Below are 17446 nucleotides of genomic sequence, written 5' to 3'. Positions count from 1 at the left end.
CTCATTTTGGGGTGACCATGGCTAATTGGTATGAGATCCGAACAGGGTTGGTATAGAGGCTAATTGGAAGTTTATTTGGACAAGCCTACCCACAAGAGGGTGATTTTTAAATCTAAAAATAGGGTCTATTATTCAAAGTGGATATTAATGTGATGCTAAAAAAGATGAGAAGTAATTTAGGAAGTTCTATCATTGATGAGAAGGAGATAGAGGACGGGAAGCTAGTTTACTTTCCAGGGACATTGACATTTTTGGGTTGTTAATTCAGGGTCCAAAAGAAGAGCACAAAACAATAAATCCTATATAGGAAATGCATAACCTACAGCAAAAAATGCACAACCTAGAATAGAAAATGCATAACCAAAAGCATGAAATGAATGTTGGGTTTCCTATGGTGTGATGAACACACTGGGAAATAACTTGGGTGATTGTTAAAGGGCTAAATATTTAGCAATCTTTCAAATATATCCAAAGCTATTTACTATTGAATATTATCAGCTGAGGGTTACCAATACCATTGTGTGGAGCTAAAGTTCAAAAACTATTGGATGTAGAGTTTATTTACCCCACTCATGATATAGAATGGATATATCCTATTGTAATCAAACCAAAAGAACAATGAAAAATGGAGAGTATGAATAGATTTTAAGCCTCTTAATGTTGTGACCAAAAGGAATTACTATCCTCTTCCATTTCAAGATGAGATTTTGGATCAAATAGCAAGTCATGAGCTTTACAGTGTATGTGATGGGTATTATGCATACTTTCAAAGAGGAGGATTAGAAAAATATAGGATTCATTACTCCTTGGGGATGTTTCTATTATAGGGTAGTGCCTTTTAGTTTGATGAATTCATATGCTAGCTTTCAAAGATGGGTTATTTGAGTATCTTCTCCATTCATTTGGAAAATCCTTGTGAGTGTTTATGGATGACTTTTACATATACAACTCTAGAGATTTTCATGCTGAGAAGCTAGATGAGGTTTTTTGCAAACCAAATAAAGATGGGGGATAGCTAGATCCTAATCACTACAAGTTAGCAAGGGGTAAAGTGATACTCTTGGATAACAAAGTATCTGTTGATGGCATTTCACCTGCACCTGGTTAAGTTGAGGCTTTTCTTCTTATGGATTCTCTATAGACTATAAAAGAGTTAATGAACTTTATTCAGAAACTAAGGTATTTGTCAAGATCTTTTCATATTCTATCTGCGATATTTTGATGCAAAAAGGGAAGGGAATGTCTTATATGCAACTTGTGTTTTACTACATAGACCTATTGAAGCAACCAAAAACACTTGGATGAAAGAAGAGCTCTAACTATGGGGACTGGTTTATGTAGTTAAAATATGAAAATCAGATCTAATTCAAAAGCCATTCATAGTATTTACTAGTTTCCAATTACTACCACAAGTTTTTCCATTTTCTCAAAATTCCTCTGGGTTTGAGAATATTTTGAATTTACTTATCCGAAAGAGGATACTATAAGAGCTAATTTAGCTAGCATATGGATTTATAAAGATATTGTTAAAAGTGCAGTTGTTATGAAATAAAGATCCTTGAATTCATGAGAAAATCAAGGATAAAGATGCCACTTTGTTTTTTGTATGGCAACTATAGAAGAATGTTGAAAAATGGAAATTTGGGATTTGCCATTTTGAGTGGTGAAGGTCAAGAAGTCAAGAAAGAAAGGATATACAAAGCAATAATGAGGATGAATATACAAGCTTACATGCTAGTTCAAAACAATGTACTCAATTGGGATATAGAAAGCTAATGGCAGAGGGGGATGCTATATTAGTTGTCATGCAAGTTCAAAATGTTTGGAAAGCTAACAAATAAGTCTTAAGGAATTGATTGTTGAAGATAAAGGGGTTGGTTAAGTAGCTGCACAAATTTGAAATTTGGCATATTGGGAGGGAAACTAACATTAAAACTCATGAGTTGGTTGAAAATGTTGCTTCAAATTATGTTGCTACCATGAGAATAGACAATCCTATATATGAAGGCAAGGAAAGCCTTGATTTGATTGAAGGATTCCTAAGAACTAGCGAGCTGAAATGGTCGGCTAATAAGTGTAAAAGGTATGCAATTGTTAAGAAGTCCAAGTCATGCATACTCATAGATGACCAGTTGTATATGGCAGGGATTGATAATGTACTCAGAAGAGTATTGGATAATTTTGAAATTCCTACTTGTTCATCTTCTTGTCATAAAGAAGGATGTGGAGGTCACTTTGGATTTAAGCTTACCAAAAGAAAAATCTTGTTAGCAAGACTTGCTTGGCCTAGTTTGAGTAATGAGGTTACTCAGTGGTGTAAAAGTTTCCATGCCTATCAATCATTCACTAAGAGGGTATTGATTCCAAAACTTGCTTAAGCTATTGTTACCTATAGGCCATTTTTAGAATGGGTTTTTGATTTCATTAGACCTTTTCTTGATACTAAGATAGGAAAGTTTTATATCCTTATTGCAGTTGATTACATGACCAAATGGCTTGAAGCAAAAGCCACTCGAAAATGTAAGAAAGAGGATGTAACCTAATTTTTTATGGAGTATATATACTATAGGTTTGGGATACCATTGAAAATAGTGACAAACTAGGGTCTCAATTTCAAGAATAAGCTAGTTTGGAAATTCACAAGGAAGTTAGATTTGAAGTATAGGTTTGTTACTCCTTTACTGTTAGAAATATAGCATGAGAACCCTATGTAAGGGTGCATGAGGGAAGTGTGGTGTGAATAAACTAGAGGACAAGAGAAACCCTAACCCTAGCTCACTCAAAGGCTATATAAACATGGCCAAAGGTAATTCTTAGCAGATGAGAGAGCGTACCAGTTGTACTTTCATGAGCAACTGACTAAGCAAGATCTTTTTCTTGTACTTTGTGTGCTCTCTTCTCCCTCTTGTGCACACTCTTCCATGCTACAACTCTGATATTCCAACATGGTATTAGAGCCAGATTTGATCTATTAAGCTTTTGCTAATCCTATCTCAATTGAATGCATAAGAAAGTTTCATTTATCATCTTATCCTGTCAACCTCCATGATTAGTTCTGGACTTGCTGACCTTGGAGGAGTTGGTGTGGCCAAAGAAGGGCATTTCGGCTCTCATGGTTTATTTTGGAGATTTCTTCCTCACCTCAAGACACAACATCCTATCACTTAAAACCTTGACATTGGCCATGCAGGAGCCTGTCATTGTGAGAATTGCTGATCTGGCACAATCTGAAATAGCATGTTCCTTCTCTATTGCTCAGAGGCTATAAAAGGTGCAATCTTATCCGCTATCACAGGGTATTTGTGACCTATCCTTATCTAAAAGGGTTTGCAAAAATTCCTTCTCTGTTGCTCACACTAAGTGAAACCCTGCCTGCAATGACTAATTACTCTTCTCTTGATTTTATTCTAGATTTGGAAGCTCCATCTTAGGGCTAAAAACACTTGGTGGACATTATTAAGTCCATCAAAAGACCCCGACATTTCACATCTCAAGTGAGGCATAAACTATAAGATGAGTGCTTGTAAACACTAATGCTACATTTCTCAATCATTGCTTGCTAATGATAATTAGAATTTGAATGTTAAGTCAGAGATATGAATACCATTTAGCATTTTAGCATGATCATTAAGTACTTCTCTCATTAAGTGACACAACCCCAAGTGGAATTTTTAAGCGTTTAGGAGCATGTTTGCTACGGACAAAAACCTTAGTAAAAAGGAAAAATGGGAGAGATATTAAAAGGGGAGAAAAAAACAATGTGAGGAGAGAAAGACTTGTTGGAAAATATGGTGAGCAAGAGTGGAAGAGTAAATTATGGGGGAACGAAGAGTAATAAGTAGGCAATCATGATAACATGAAAGAGACTTAATTCAGAGTTGTACCAAGTACATTTTTTTATAGATTTCTAGCTTGGATACACACCTCACACTTTGCTTATGAGATTTAGTTACATGTGTATATAGCACAGCACCAACACATTTTAACACCCCCTCCCTTGGTGCTAGCTTATCTTCTAGATAACTACACCTAAGGATGTACATTCCCCCCTCCCCCCTAATGCTTGCAAGGCCTCTAGCTCATGTAGTGTCAAATAAAGTGTAGACAATTTACTATTTAGAAGAGAGTTTTAGGAAATTCTTCAAAATTTTTTCCTTGATAGAATTTACTTTTTTTGCAGTTCTTACACTTTGACTTTCCTTTTTTCCAATATTCTTGCTCCTTATGTCCATTTTTCCCACAGATTCTACAAATAATTCTTGAAGAGGAACTTGTAAAGTGTAGAGATTATGAAGTTTGGTGTAGTCTCTTAGGTCGTCTCTTTGATTTTCCTCTCTTGCTCATAAAAATAAGCTTCCATTGAGTTGAGTTTTCTATTTAGCACATTCCTCAAGGTTACCACCACCTGCTCAAATCCTTTGTTAGGTTTATCCACACTATTGAGTAGCACCGAAATGGCTTCATTTTCTTTAATATCTTTAGCAATGGAAGATATTTGCACTTTCAAGCTTTTGAATTTGTTAATCATTGAAGTTAGGGAGTCATATATGTTCAAATCTAGCCTTAAAAATTCTATTAGAAGATTTATTTTTGAGTTCTTTGCTTGTGACACAAAGGTTTTATTCAATTCTTTCTAGGCTTCTTTTGCTTTAGTGATAACTGATATGTGATGAAGAACATCGCGCGACAAGTCCCATGCTATTATCTTGAGTGCTTTTACTTTCTTTTTCTTTTTTAATTCGGATCGTCAAGCTCCTCAGGTTTCTCGAATATTTTCCAAATGTCTTTTCGCATTAGGTGATACATGGTTTCCATTTTCCAAGGGTGAAAACCCTTGCCATTGAACTTTTCCACAACTTTGATTTCAAATATTTTGTGGATGGAGAAGTTTTTCCAAAGGTATTTTCACATTAGGTGATACATGGTTTCCATTTTCCAAGGGTGAAAACCCTTGCCATTGAACTTTTCCACAACTTTGATTTCAAACATTTTGTGGATGGAGAAGTCTTATAGGTCACTCATATGGCAATGCCTTAACTCCAATCTACCACAAGATATTTATGTGAGAGTTAGAAGGAATTTTATAAGATTTTAATGATGAGTTGCATTTTTTTAATGGCAATTCTTGGGAAAAGAAGAGATTTCGCATACAATATCAATGTTTGATTTCTTACATTATGAATTGCCTTTTGGAATGCTTGCATAGACTAATTCCTTACTAATTCATGACACCAAGTAGTGTGAATGCAAAAATTTGAAGTATTCAATCTAAATCAAGTCTAAATAGAACCACTTTATGGATTCTTAGTGTGAATAGCGCTTAGTTTCAAACCACTTTGATGAGAACAAATGTGAGCAAGGGCTTAGAAAAACTAGTTTGCAGGAGGATTAAGTGTGAAAGTGATTGAAGTATTAAGGTTTAACAACCTTGATAGAGAGGACAATGATGACTTATTCTCCACATATTGTTGTGGCCATTTCAAATCGGTGAATGTGGTCATGTCTTCAAGGTGTGTTTGTTGTCTTTGATTTGGACATAACGAGAGTTACTAGACAATGAATTCTATGTGGCTTTATGTTCTTCCAATCTCTCTTTATTCTTCTTTTCTTTTGTTTCTTTGACTACAACAAAGAGCGTAGCCCCCCAACTTATGTTGAAATCCTATCCTTCAAGATGGCCTTTTAAGCAGCAAGTGATGAGGTTCAAGCTCTTCAAAGAAGGCTCAAATAACTCTCTCTTCTCTATTGTTGACTTAACCTATACTTTGGGCAATGGCCACCCCTTAATTGAATCAAAATAGAAGAATTGATAGATAGATAAGATATACCTTAATATCTTATTTGAACAACATCCTCTTCACAAAAACATATTGAGTTTCACAAGCTTGCAATCCTTCAATCTCAAGGCTTCAACCTCTTGAGTAGCATCTCTTTCACTTGAGCTTCTTCACACCATTGTGTGTGACAATGAATGCCTCTCTATCTCACAATGTCAAGGAAAGAGGCTCTGATTCCATGTTAGAAAATATGATTGAGCAAGAGTGGAAGAGTAAATTATAGGGGAAAGAAGAAGAACAAGTAGGTGATAGTATGAAAGAGACATGCTTGATTGATAGTTGTGAAAAGTACATTCTTTAATAACTTTTTAGCTTTGATACATGCCTCACACTTTGCTTATGGGATTCAGTTACATGTGCCTCTAGCACTACACACACATTTTAACAAGACCTACAATAAGTGATTGAAGATTTCATGAATTTGAATCTTGTTGGAAATTTGTTGAAGAATGGAGTCGTCGAATACAATTTGCTACTATAATTGCTCTATTCTCTAACTACGACAACAAGGTTTGGTTTCAACTTCTCTTTTCCTTTCTCCTACTATAGGAAGTATGGTGAGTGTGGTCTGTTATTCGACATGTTATTGTTGGCGAGAGGGACAACAGGAAGGCTACTTCTGTCTATGTTGATGATGGTGTGTGCCACATGTTAGAGGTCTCTCATTAGTGAGAAAAGGGAAACTACAATTTCAGTGTTTGAGGGATTTTTGTATTACAAAGGCTAGGTACTATTAATAAAGGCTAAATATGATACTCAAGTCAATGAATAATTCATGGCGATGTAATAAAATTACACATTTATTTGGGAATGGAAAGTCTTTTCTTGCATAGCCTTGTTGAATACTTGCATAGTCTAAAAATGTGTAGCTCTTGAAGCAAGATTATGAAGCTTTTGGTGCTGTATTAGGGAAAAATATATTGAAATATATACATTCTTGTATTGGGATACAGTTCTAGAATTAAAAGTGAGAGTTTGTTGCTCCAACCCCATAGTTTTCACAGTGATACTCACAATTTTGTAGCAGTAGCCCTAACAGGTCTTGAAGCCTTGTAGCATTCTATCAAAGAAGAGTATGATGAAATACATGCTTTTCCACATTGGAATACAAATCTGGAATAAAAAAGACAATTTGTTACACGCATGCTTCTTGCCGTCTCCATAGCAATACTCACCACTCTGAAGTAAGTTCTTAAGCTTTATAGTGTTTATCAAAGAAGAGCATATTGAAGTATAAGCCTTTTCATGCTAAATACATATTTGGATTGGGGGGGGGGGGGGGGAGGGGCAGGGGCGGCTAGTGGAGATCCAAATGTCTTTGGCACACATTAGAATGCACTTTTTATCAAACTCCATCTACATCTAGTGTGCTATTCCACTCCACCCACTTCCCCTAGATTTGACTTCACCATGAGAACTTTGATAGTTCAAGAGAGATTTAACACAATCATCTTTGGCACACATTACAATGAGATGTTATCAAATCACCAAAAGGCCATGAATTAAAGCTTGATATTCTGCCTCATTGTTAGAGTGGACTCCTTCCAAGATGATTCCTTCACAATAGATTTTCTCTCCTAAAGGAGAGAAAAAAACGATGCCTGCGGGTTGCCTTATCCTTAGTTCTCTTGTATGCACCATCAAAGTAGAGGCTATAAGCATCTACAAGAGTTTTTATGGATGGGGGTGGTGGAAGGTTCTTTTATTTCACCACAAGATTTTTCTCATAGTACCTATTTGTCATAGAATTATTGCATAGACTAATTCATGGCAGCAAGTAGTGTGAATCCAAAATTTTGAAGTATTCAATCTGAATGAGGTCTAAATAGAACCACTTTATGGATTATCAGTGTGAATAGCGCTTAGTTTCAAACCACTTTGATGAGAACAAATGTGAGCAAGGGCTTAGAAAAACTAGTTTGAAGGAGGATTAAGTGCAAAAGTGATTGAAGTATTAAGGTTTAACAACCTTAATAGAGAGGACAATGATGAATTATTCTCCACATATTGCTGTGGCCATTTCAAATCGGAAAATGTGGTCATGTCTTCAAGGTGTGTTTGCTGTCTTTGATTTGGACATAATGAGAGTTACGAGACGACAAATTTTATGTGGCTTTATGCTCTTCCAATCTCTCTTTATTCTTCTTTCTCCTTGACCACAACAAAGAGAGTAGTCCCCCTAGCTTATGTTCAAATCCTATCCTTCAAGATGGCCTTTTAAGCAGCAAATGATGAGGTTCAAGCTCTTCAAAGATGGCTCAAATAACTCTCTCTTCTCTATTGCTGACTTAACCTATGCTTTGGGCAATGGCCACCCCTTAATGGAATCAAAATAGAATAATTGATAGATAGATAATATATATCTTGATATCTTATTTGAACAACATCCTCTTCACAAAAACCTTAGATAATATATACCTTGATATCTTATTTGAACAACATCCTCTTCACAAAAACATATTAAGTTTTGCACCCTTGCAAGCCTTCAATCTCAAGGCTTCAACCTCTTGAGCAACATCTCTTTGACTTGAGCTTCTTCACACCATTGTGAGTGACAATGAATGCCTATCTATCTCACAACGTCAAGGAAAGAGGCTCTGATACTATGTTAGAAAACATGATTGAGCAAGAGTGGAAGAGTAAATTATAGGGGAAAGAGACATGCTTGATTGATAGTTGTGGAAAGTCCATTCTTTAATAGCTTTTTAGCTTTGATACATGCCTCACACTACTTATGGGATTCAGTTACATGTGCCTCTAGAACTACACACACATTTTAACAAGACCTACAATACGTGATTGAGGCTTTCATGAATTCAAAGCTTTTTGGCAACGTGCTGAAGAGTGGAGTCATGGAATACAATTTGTTACTATAATTCCTCTATTCTCTAACTAGGACAACAAGGTTTGGTTTCAAATTCTCTTTTCCTTTCTCCTCCTACTATAGGAAGTATGGTGAGTGAGGTCTTTTATTCAACATATTATTGTTGGCGAGAGGGACAAAAGGAAGGCTACTTTGGTTTATGTTGATGATGGTGTGAGAAAAGGGAAACTACAATTTCAGTGTTTAAGGGATTTGTGTATTGCAAAGGCTAGGTACTATTGATAAAGGCTAAATATGCTACTCAAGTCAATGAAGAATTCACGACGACGTAATAAAATTACACATTTGTTTGGGAATGGAAAGTCTTTCTTGCATAGCCTTGTTTAATACTTGCATAGTCTAAAAATGTGTAGCTCTTGAAGCAAGATTATGAAGCTTTGTGGTGATTTATTTGGGAAAAATATACTGAAATATATGCATTCTTGTATTGGGATACATTTCTAGAATTAAAAGTGATAGTTTGTGGCCACAACCCCATAGTTTTCACAGTGATACTCACAATTTTGTAGACAGTTTGTGGCCACAACCCCATAGTTTTCATAGTGATACTCACAATTTTGTAGCAGTAGCCCTACAACAGGACTTGAAGCCTTGTAGTGTTCTATCAAAGAAGAGTATGATGAAATACATGCTTGTTTTTCCACATTGGAATACAAATCTGGAATAAAAAAGACAATTTCTTACACCCACGATCTTGCAGTCTCCATATCAATACTCACCACTCCAAAGTAATTTCTTAAGCTTTATAGTGTTTATCAAGGAAGAGCATACTCAAATATAAGCCTCTTGATGCTCAATACATATTTAGAATAAAAAAAGGTAATTAGATATACCCAAACATGTAGTCTCCATAGCGGTGCTCACATCCCCACAGTGGGTTTGCAGCTCCTAAAAATGAAGAAATCTATAAATTTGAATTAAATGTGAACTATTAGAAGGCTAGATTAAGCTTTCAATGGAAAGCTAATAATCCAAGGGACCTAGGGACCTTGTTTTACTTTCTAATAATCTAACAGACCTTGTTTTACTTTGTGTTGATTCAAATAATTTTGTTAAGATAGATTCTTTGCTTTTATCTTGGGGTGGTGTTTTGGGAGGAGGCGATGAGGGTAACCACCCAATCGACCTACCAATGTGCTTCTACAATGTTTCATGTTTGTCTTTTCTAAACATGTATAATTTGATCTCAATAATAGTATGTTCATTTTACTAGTTAGGATAAAATTATCACCCCATTATAACCCATCATGTTTTGGGGGCAGGAGTTAGATTGATCAGTGGTAGTGTCATTGGCATCGATTGTTGGCTTTTGCAAGCATTATTGATATTGCAAATCCTCAATTAGACTAAGTTCCTCCATGAGGTAGTGAATGCAATCATGAAATCATGGAACTCACTTCATCCAATGGTCTCCACCCAATCAAAGTTAGAGAAGGTGAAGGATTGATTCCTATCCCATTAGGGTCTTCCCAACTGCTTTGATGCTATAGATTACACCCATATTAGCATGATTTTGCTATCAAAAGAATATTCTACTACATGGTTTGATCACTCCAAGAATAGCAGGAGAATTCAAGGTATTGTAGGTATCAAGGGAAATTCCTTGATGTCACATACGTGCAAGCAACAAGCTAGTTACATGCAAACCAATATGCACCTTGCACACAGATTTTAATGAGCAAGGAAAAGGAAACGAGGCATGCTAATGTTCAAATCCAAATTTTGACCAATCTAAAAACATAGTGAACCATGCATTCAAACATAGTGAAACATAGTGAACCATGCATTCAAAAATTGAGGCCTTCAAATGTTGGTAGCCCTCCATTCTAAACATTTACCAAGTATAGTAACACACCATTCGGGAGGGGGAGAGGGAGGGGGGGTAAATTTCTTCAAAATTTGATTAGTCCAAACACAATCAATCAACATCACAATTCAAAGAATTAAAAAAATTTCAAGTGCATGTCAATTTTGATAATGAAGCCCCCATTTGGTCCTAGCATGGAGGGAGGTTAATCTTGTCATCATGGTAGGTTAAGCTCACATGCAGTCATATAATTGAGTACTCCATATGTGTTTAGGTCTACCACCATGAAGGGGGAGGCTATTGTCTATTCCATAGACCCTATTTTTGTATGCAAGCTAGAAATGAAGGGCAAGTACAATAGACAACCTCATGTCAAAGAAACTACATAGTAAAACAAGAGCAATCGACATGATGTCCATCTTTGGCATGAAGAGAAGGCTATTTTACAAAGACCCCAATCACAAACACCATTTGAGTATGCATGGCAGAGCCCAATGGGGTTTCATAACACAAAAAATGACAACTAGTAGTGAGGAAGAAAGGCATACCTCTTTTTTTTTGGGGGGGGGGGGGGGGGGAGATTTTTGAAGAAAAAAAAACACGCATGCTCTTCGAACCTTGCAAATTATATAGCTTGAACCAATGACAAGGGGCATGAGTTAGGAGCGACATTAGATAGTGAAAGTACATGTTTCACAAAATTACATTCCCTTTCTTTTGAAAGCATGTAGTATCTTACATGTTCCATTAGGTGGACTCCCCAGGGGCGTTTGTTTTTTATTCAACTCACAATAGCAAGTTTGCATTGCTAGCACTACCTTGTTTGGGGGGGGGCGCTAGTGGACATCCAAATTTTTGAGATCCCCCACTCCCCCTACAATATGGGCCGGGTCGTGCTTGCTTGGCACTAGTGGGAGAAAGCTCACTCCCCTCACCCCGTGTAAGTACATGGTTGCACTGTAAGGGGTGGGTTGAGTAGGGGCATCATAAATCCTCAAAAAGCCTTACAAGAACCTCTTCAAAAGGGGGTTCTAAGATTTTTTTAGCAAGGTTACACACATAAGACATTAAATATTTTGACAAAGCTTTGGCATGCTCACACACGACATTAAATATTTATTTTGATTCTCCTTTCCCTAAACCTCTGTGGTGTGTGATCGAACTATAAGTCTACCTTCCCATCCACTCATGCTGGTGTGACCCAACCCTAAATAGGATCTTGTTGTGAGTACCAATGGAGTGGAATGGTTCCACTCCAACAACTTTGACAGTTCAAGAGAAAGACTTAGCAATCATCTTTGGCACACATTACAATGAGATGTTATCAAATCACCAAAATTGAACCAAACTCCATGTACATCTAGCCTTAAGCACACGCTTGAGATAAAGTCCATCCAATAGCTTAATAAGCACATCCATGAGAAGGGAGAGCCTCAAGCACTGAGTTAGAAGTGGTATTGTAGGTTTAGCACATCCTCATGAATTGTAAGTTTAGCACATTCTCAAGAAGTGAGAGCTTGAAGAAGCAACCCTATATATGACATTCGTGTGCCACTATTGGCCTTGGCATTTAGCACATCCTTGAGAAGTGAGATCTTCAAGCACTAAGTTACCTATACATGTGCCACTACTCCTTGGGTTCAATTCATTGGCCTTGGTGAATGGAAATGCTTCTTAAAAATGGGATGATCAAGTATTTCCCAAACTCAAGCATGAGTGATTCTCTAGGGGTTCACGAAGTATCCAATGAGAGCTTCGAGCATTGAGTTGTCCTATACATGTGCCACTACTCAATTCATTGGCCTTGGCCAATGGACATGCTTCTTAAAAATGGGATGAAACTCTAAGCGTGAGTGGTTCTCTAGGGGTGGGATGAAACTCAAGCGTGAGTGATTCTCTAAGGATTCACATAGAAGTAGCCGCAAACCCCCTTCGTATCACTACCTAGAATGGCACTCTTTTTTCCTTCCACATAATGGAGAAGCTCATTATGCTTCAAAAATTTTTCAAAACCACCACATCACTACCTATAATGGCACTCTTCTTTGCCTTCCCCATAATGGAGAGGCTCATGATGCTACGACAATTTTTCAAAACTACCGCAAAAAAGGTCAAAAATTGCCTTTTTTCTTCTAACTAACGGAGAGATTTGACTATTTTCTTCTATGCTTTGGATGATTCACATGGCCCTTGAGAATCATCCTCTTGAATATTTCAACTATTTCCCTCGGCTACAGTAAATGAAGTGATCAAACCCCTCCACTGTTGATTAGAACATAAAACACACACTTAAGGACTCGGGAATAAAGAGGGTTCTAGCGGAGTGGAGGGTTTGATAGCTCTCTCCATAGATCCTAACAATTTAAAAAACCAATACACAAATCAAATGATCACCCCCAAATCAGTCAATTAATTACTAGGTGGCATGCAATAGGGTCCATTTTGCAAGCTTAGTTTATTCAAGCATTTTTACAAGTTTGTGATGGGTAGTATCATTTGTCATGATGGTATACAGTAGTCTCAATCATGGGGTTATGAATTTGTTGAGTTAGCATCCTCAACCACGGAGTTATGAAAATTTCTAACTCGACATGATTATGAATAACTCGACATGATTATGAAAACTTGTGTTAGAGTTGGTTCATAATCACACGCAATGCATATGGGCTTTGGATAATACAGCAAACACAATGATACAACCGTTGTCAATCCAAAAACGACAAGCACAAATGATTTTAGAATGCCATAGCACCTTAAAAGATTTGCACAAATGGTTTAGACCTATAGTATCAACCCTTCAAGACGCCCTTAAAAAGCACATAGGGTCATGCAACTTGAGCTAGCTTAATGTAATGAGACTTGGATATAACAAAACGTTGGTCATTGCAATTAGAACTTGTCTTGATTACTTTCATGCATTGAACTACAGATAGGAGAGCCAATCATGTGGTCATCTTCATGCATGCAAATTTAGTCATCTCATAAAAATTCGATGAGAAGTCATATGTGAGTTAGTCGCATATGCAACTGTCTTGCACACATTCAATGGTTGGTCGCTCATACAAATTTTTGACAATATTACTAAACACAAACACGATTGATACAACTTTATATTATAAAGTCTATAGAGTAGAAATTGTAGATAAAAGAAGCAGCTGATAAAAATAACAGAAACCTTTTAGCAAAATTTTTTCTTGTATATTTACGCCTATTTGGTAAAACCTATATACACAAACCCCTCCTCATCCATACATTTTTTTAATGGGACAAAGTGCACCCTACATGGGGTGTTTATTCATCTACGATGGCACACCCACCGATCAATGGGAAAGCATTGAGTAGCGGCAACAATCCTAGTAACATGCGCAAAGGTGGACCACTTCACTCTACCACCAATAAGAATCGTCCATCAACAGTTCTGCGAACAAATACAAGCAATGCATTAAGAATCAATAATCCAACATCTTGCCCATGATATAACTCGAAGATAAAATCGCAATATACGAAGGTTAGGTTCACATTGGACTTCAATGATATGAAATCTAATTTGCATTTTGACCATGATATTGCACGACATGATGTTGTAGGACTGCAACAATTGCAGAGATATACAATATAACAATAATATTATATTTAGTAGCAATATATATATATTCGATTAGACTTTCATTCAATATATATTAGGTTATACTTGCATTTGATTATACAATTCAATTCAAGTTGGTTGATTGCTATATTGTCTTGAACAATCATAAAGTTCGATTCAAGCTAGCGAACATGTTTTGTAGCAGTATATATTAGGTCCAAATCTACATTCGATCACACAATATCTATACAACCAGATCTGCATTCGATCACACAGTATCTCTACAACTAGTACTTCAAAACTTCCAATTTAGGTACTCAAAGAAGACAAATACAATAAGGATGCACAAACTATTGTCAAATGTAGATCGAGATACCAAACAAGGACAAAATATTCTCAAAAAACTAATAGTACATAAGCTGTAGATTTGAATCTAACCATGTTTTTGACAAGCAATATTTTAAATTGACTTTAGTGGTATTTTAGATTGACTTTATAGTTAAGAAAAAATAATTGATATATTATTAGTCATATCTATTACATTCAATCATCACAAATTAAGAGAATATAATTTATATATTAAATCATATCCATAATTGATGTATTAGATCATCTTACGAGAATATAGTTTATCCATTGCATTCATATGCCATTCAATCATGGCAAATAAATAACAAAGACAATTACAAGAGGGAATAATTGATATATTAGATCATATCCATTATGTTCATGTGCCATTTAATCATCGCAAATAATGCATCACAAATTAAGAGAATATAATTTATATATTAAATCATATCCATAATTGATGTATTAGATCATCTTAAGAGAATATAATTTATCCATTGCATTCATATGCCATTCAATCATGGCAAATAAATAACAAAGACAATTACAAGAGAGAATAATTGATATATTAGATCATATCCATTATGTTCATGTGCCATTCGATCATCGCAAATAATGCATATCAATTAGATCATATCGATTATGTTCATATGCCATTGGATCATCGCAAATAACGCAGACAATTATAAGAGAGACAATAGACAATTATAAACTGATGAGAGAGAACTTGTGGCACAAACGAAATAGGTATAGATTGTTTGGTTTCATATATATTAAAATGACGGAATCTACTAGGTTCATATATAAAAATGACGGTCAATGCATCTAATTAAAATAGATATAGATTATAATAGACTGATACATAAAATAAAGTGATGGCAATGCATCATTTAGACAACATACCTCGGGACGATCTTGCACGGCATTCGCGAGGGCGAAGGTTGCACTGCTGGAGGAGGCGAGAGGACATCTGGGCGGTCATGGTTCTTTGCTGCTGCTGCGACTCCTCTTCTCGTCGCTGCGCCCGGACGTCCTCTTCTTCATAACGACGGCGGCGCTCGCCGCCTCCGTAAGCCTGCTGGAGGGCGTAGCAGCGGTCCTGCGAGGGGATGCGCTCCACGGCCTCGCAGCACGCCCGGGACGGCTGCTGTTGCGTCACCCCTCTCCCCTCAACCGACCTCCATGACAAATAGGAATTGTAATACGGCGACGACTCTCTTTCCTCCTCCCTCCTCCTCCCTCTCCCTGAAGAAATTGTCGTTGCTGCCTGAAGAAATTGTCGCACGCCCGCAGCCTCGGGTGCCACTCCTCCCTCGACCCTTCCCCTCTCCTCCTCTCCCTCTCCCTCTCCTCTTCCTCCCGACATCGCTCCTCCTCTCGACGGCGGGACGTCGCCGACACTTCACTCACTATCACCAACAGCACCAACAGTGCTCCCAACAAAAACACACGAGCCGCCATATTGATTATCACCACCAACTACACACAAGCTAACAGGAGCTATTGTACGGGAAGCCTCGCACTAGCCGGTATGCTGGCAAAATGCCTGAGGCCTCGACCATACTTATAGCCGAGCGGCGCCTGCCCTGGCCTCGACATGACCGCGCGTGATATCCTCGTCTCTACTCGGCGCTGCCGCCGCGTCTCATAGTACCCTCGAGGGCGACGTTCCCTCTGGATAATTAGCATGCCACGCTCCTGCCATGCACCTTCCATATTGGCACCTTCCATATTGGCCCGATCCCATCGCCAATCTTAGTAAAAGATGAGCTTCTTTCATCGAATAAATATAGCGTAGTCAGGTGGAAATTTGAGAACACCAGACAATCTTTGAGTTGAATAGAGAAGAGTCGTTGGCACCATCTTCCATATTGGCTCCATCCCATCCGATAATGTTACTAAACGATGGTCTTCTATACTAGAGGAAATACAATCTAAACGGGTGAAAAACCAGGCAGGGCAGAACTTCTTAGGGCGATAGGAAAGAGTCGTTAATATCATAGTTAGTCAAGTCATATGTTTGCCTCTATCCTAGTCAAGGCTTAGAGTAAGTATTCAAATATTCTAGCTAAATATTTGACACAACTATCTTGCACTCTTGTTTAGAAGGCCACAAACATATGCAAGTCTTCATTGCTAATGATTAGTGAAGACTGCATCCATTACTCAGCCAAACATGGAAAGTAATTGTTAGGGTGCTACCACTACAACAAAAAGGCCTCATAGATGCACATTTAGACGCGATTTTTGAATACAGAGAAAAACTTACGGGCACGTCTATCTGCCCGTCTATTTGCGCGTCTATCATTTCACGTCTATAATCGCATGTATCAAGGAATTTACACGCACAAATAGATGCACATATACACGCGCATATAGACACACTGGTAGGCGCACTTTTACAAGCACTGATAGACGCGAACGGAAAACAAAAAATGTTATTTTTTAAAAAAAGATATTTAATTTCTTTTTTTAATTTGAATTATGAAGCGCGTGTATAAGCGCGTGTACTCTACATTATAGACGCGCGAATAAACGCGAATTATCTACAATTTAGACGCGTTGATAGACGCGCAAAACAGAACTGGAAAAGCAACCACATGCTGTCTGGTTTTTTTTCCCCCCCTCCCATACATCAGATTGTGTATTTGGGAAAAAGACAATGTATCTTACAGGCACGAGAATTGAAAATAAAAGTCCATGTATTCATTATATATCAAAGTATTTACAAGAGAAGTTTAAGTGCTTGCGACCTAAAGTGTGCCCGTAAGCAGTGTAGGCTCAAAGAGATATCATACATATACAAGAAAAGAAGGCCTCATGAGAAGGTATGGTGCTCCTCTACGAATCTGAAGAGAAAACATCCTCGCTAGTACCACCATGGCTACTAGCTTCGCTATCCCCCTCCTCGCTATGCTCCACATCCGGGTTCGCTTACACACACAAAAGATCAGGGTTGCTTACATAGACAAGGTGGAGAAAAA

General features: G+C 37.4%; 1 protein-coding gene across 1 annotated transcript in view; it reads right to left on the bottom strand.

Annotated features, from left to right (window-relative positions):
- Positions 1-15828, bottom strand: part of LOC148036287 (uncharacterized) — a 55845-nt gene extending 40017 nt beyond the window's left edge. The window contains exon 1 of the mRNA XM_087678909.1: positions 15366-15828. Coding sequence (XP_087535035.1) covers positions 15366-15828 — 463 coding nt within the window. The remainder of the gene's footprint in view (positions 1-15365) is intronic.
- Positions 15829-17446: the final 1618 nt, after the last annotated feature.

Source organism: Lygodium microphyllum, chromosome 5, assembly GCF_053477565.2.
Source record: "Lygodium microphyllum isolate KBCC chromosome 5, Lygodium_microphyllum_v1.1.10, whole genome shotgun sequence".
Classification (NCBI taxonomy): domain Eukaryota; kingdom Viridiplantae; phylum Streptophyta; class Polypodiopsida; order Schizaeales; family Lygodiaceae; genus Lygodium; species Lygodium microphyllum.
Note: the sequence above shows the minus strand (reverse complement) of the source record. Positions and strands in the feature narration are given on the sequence as shown.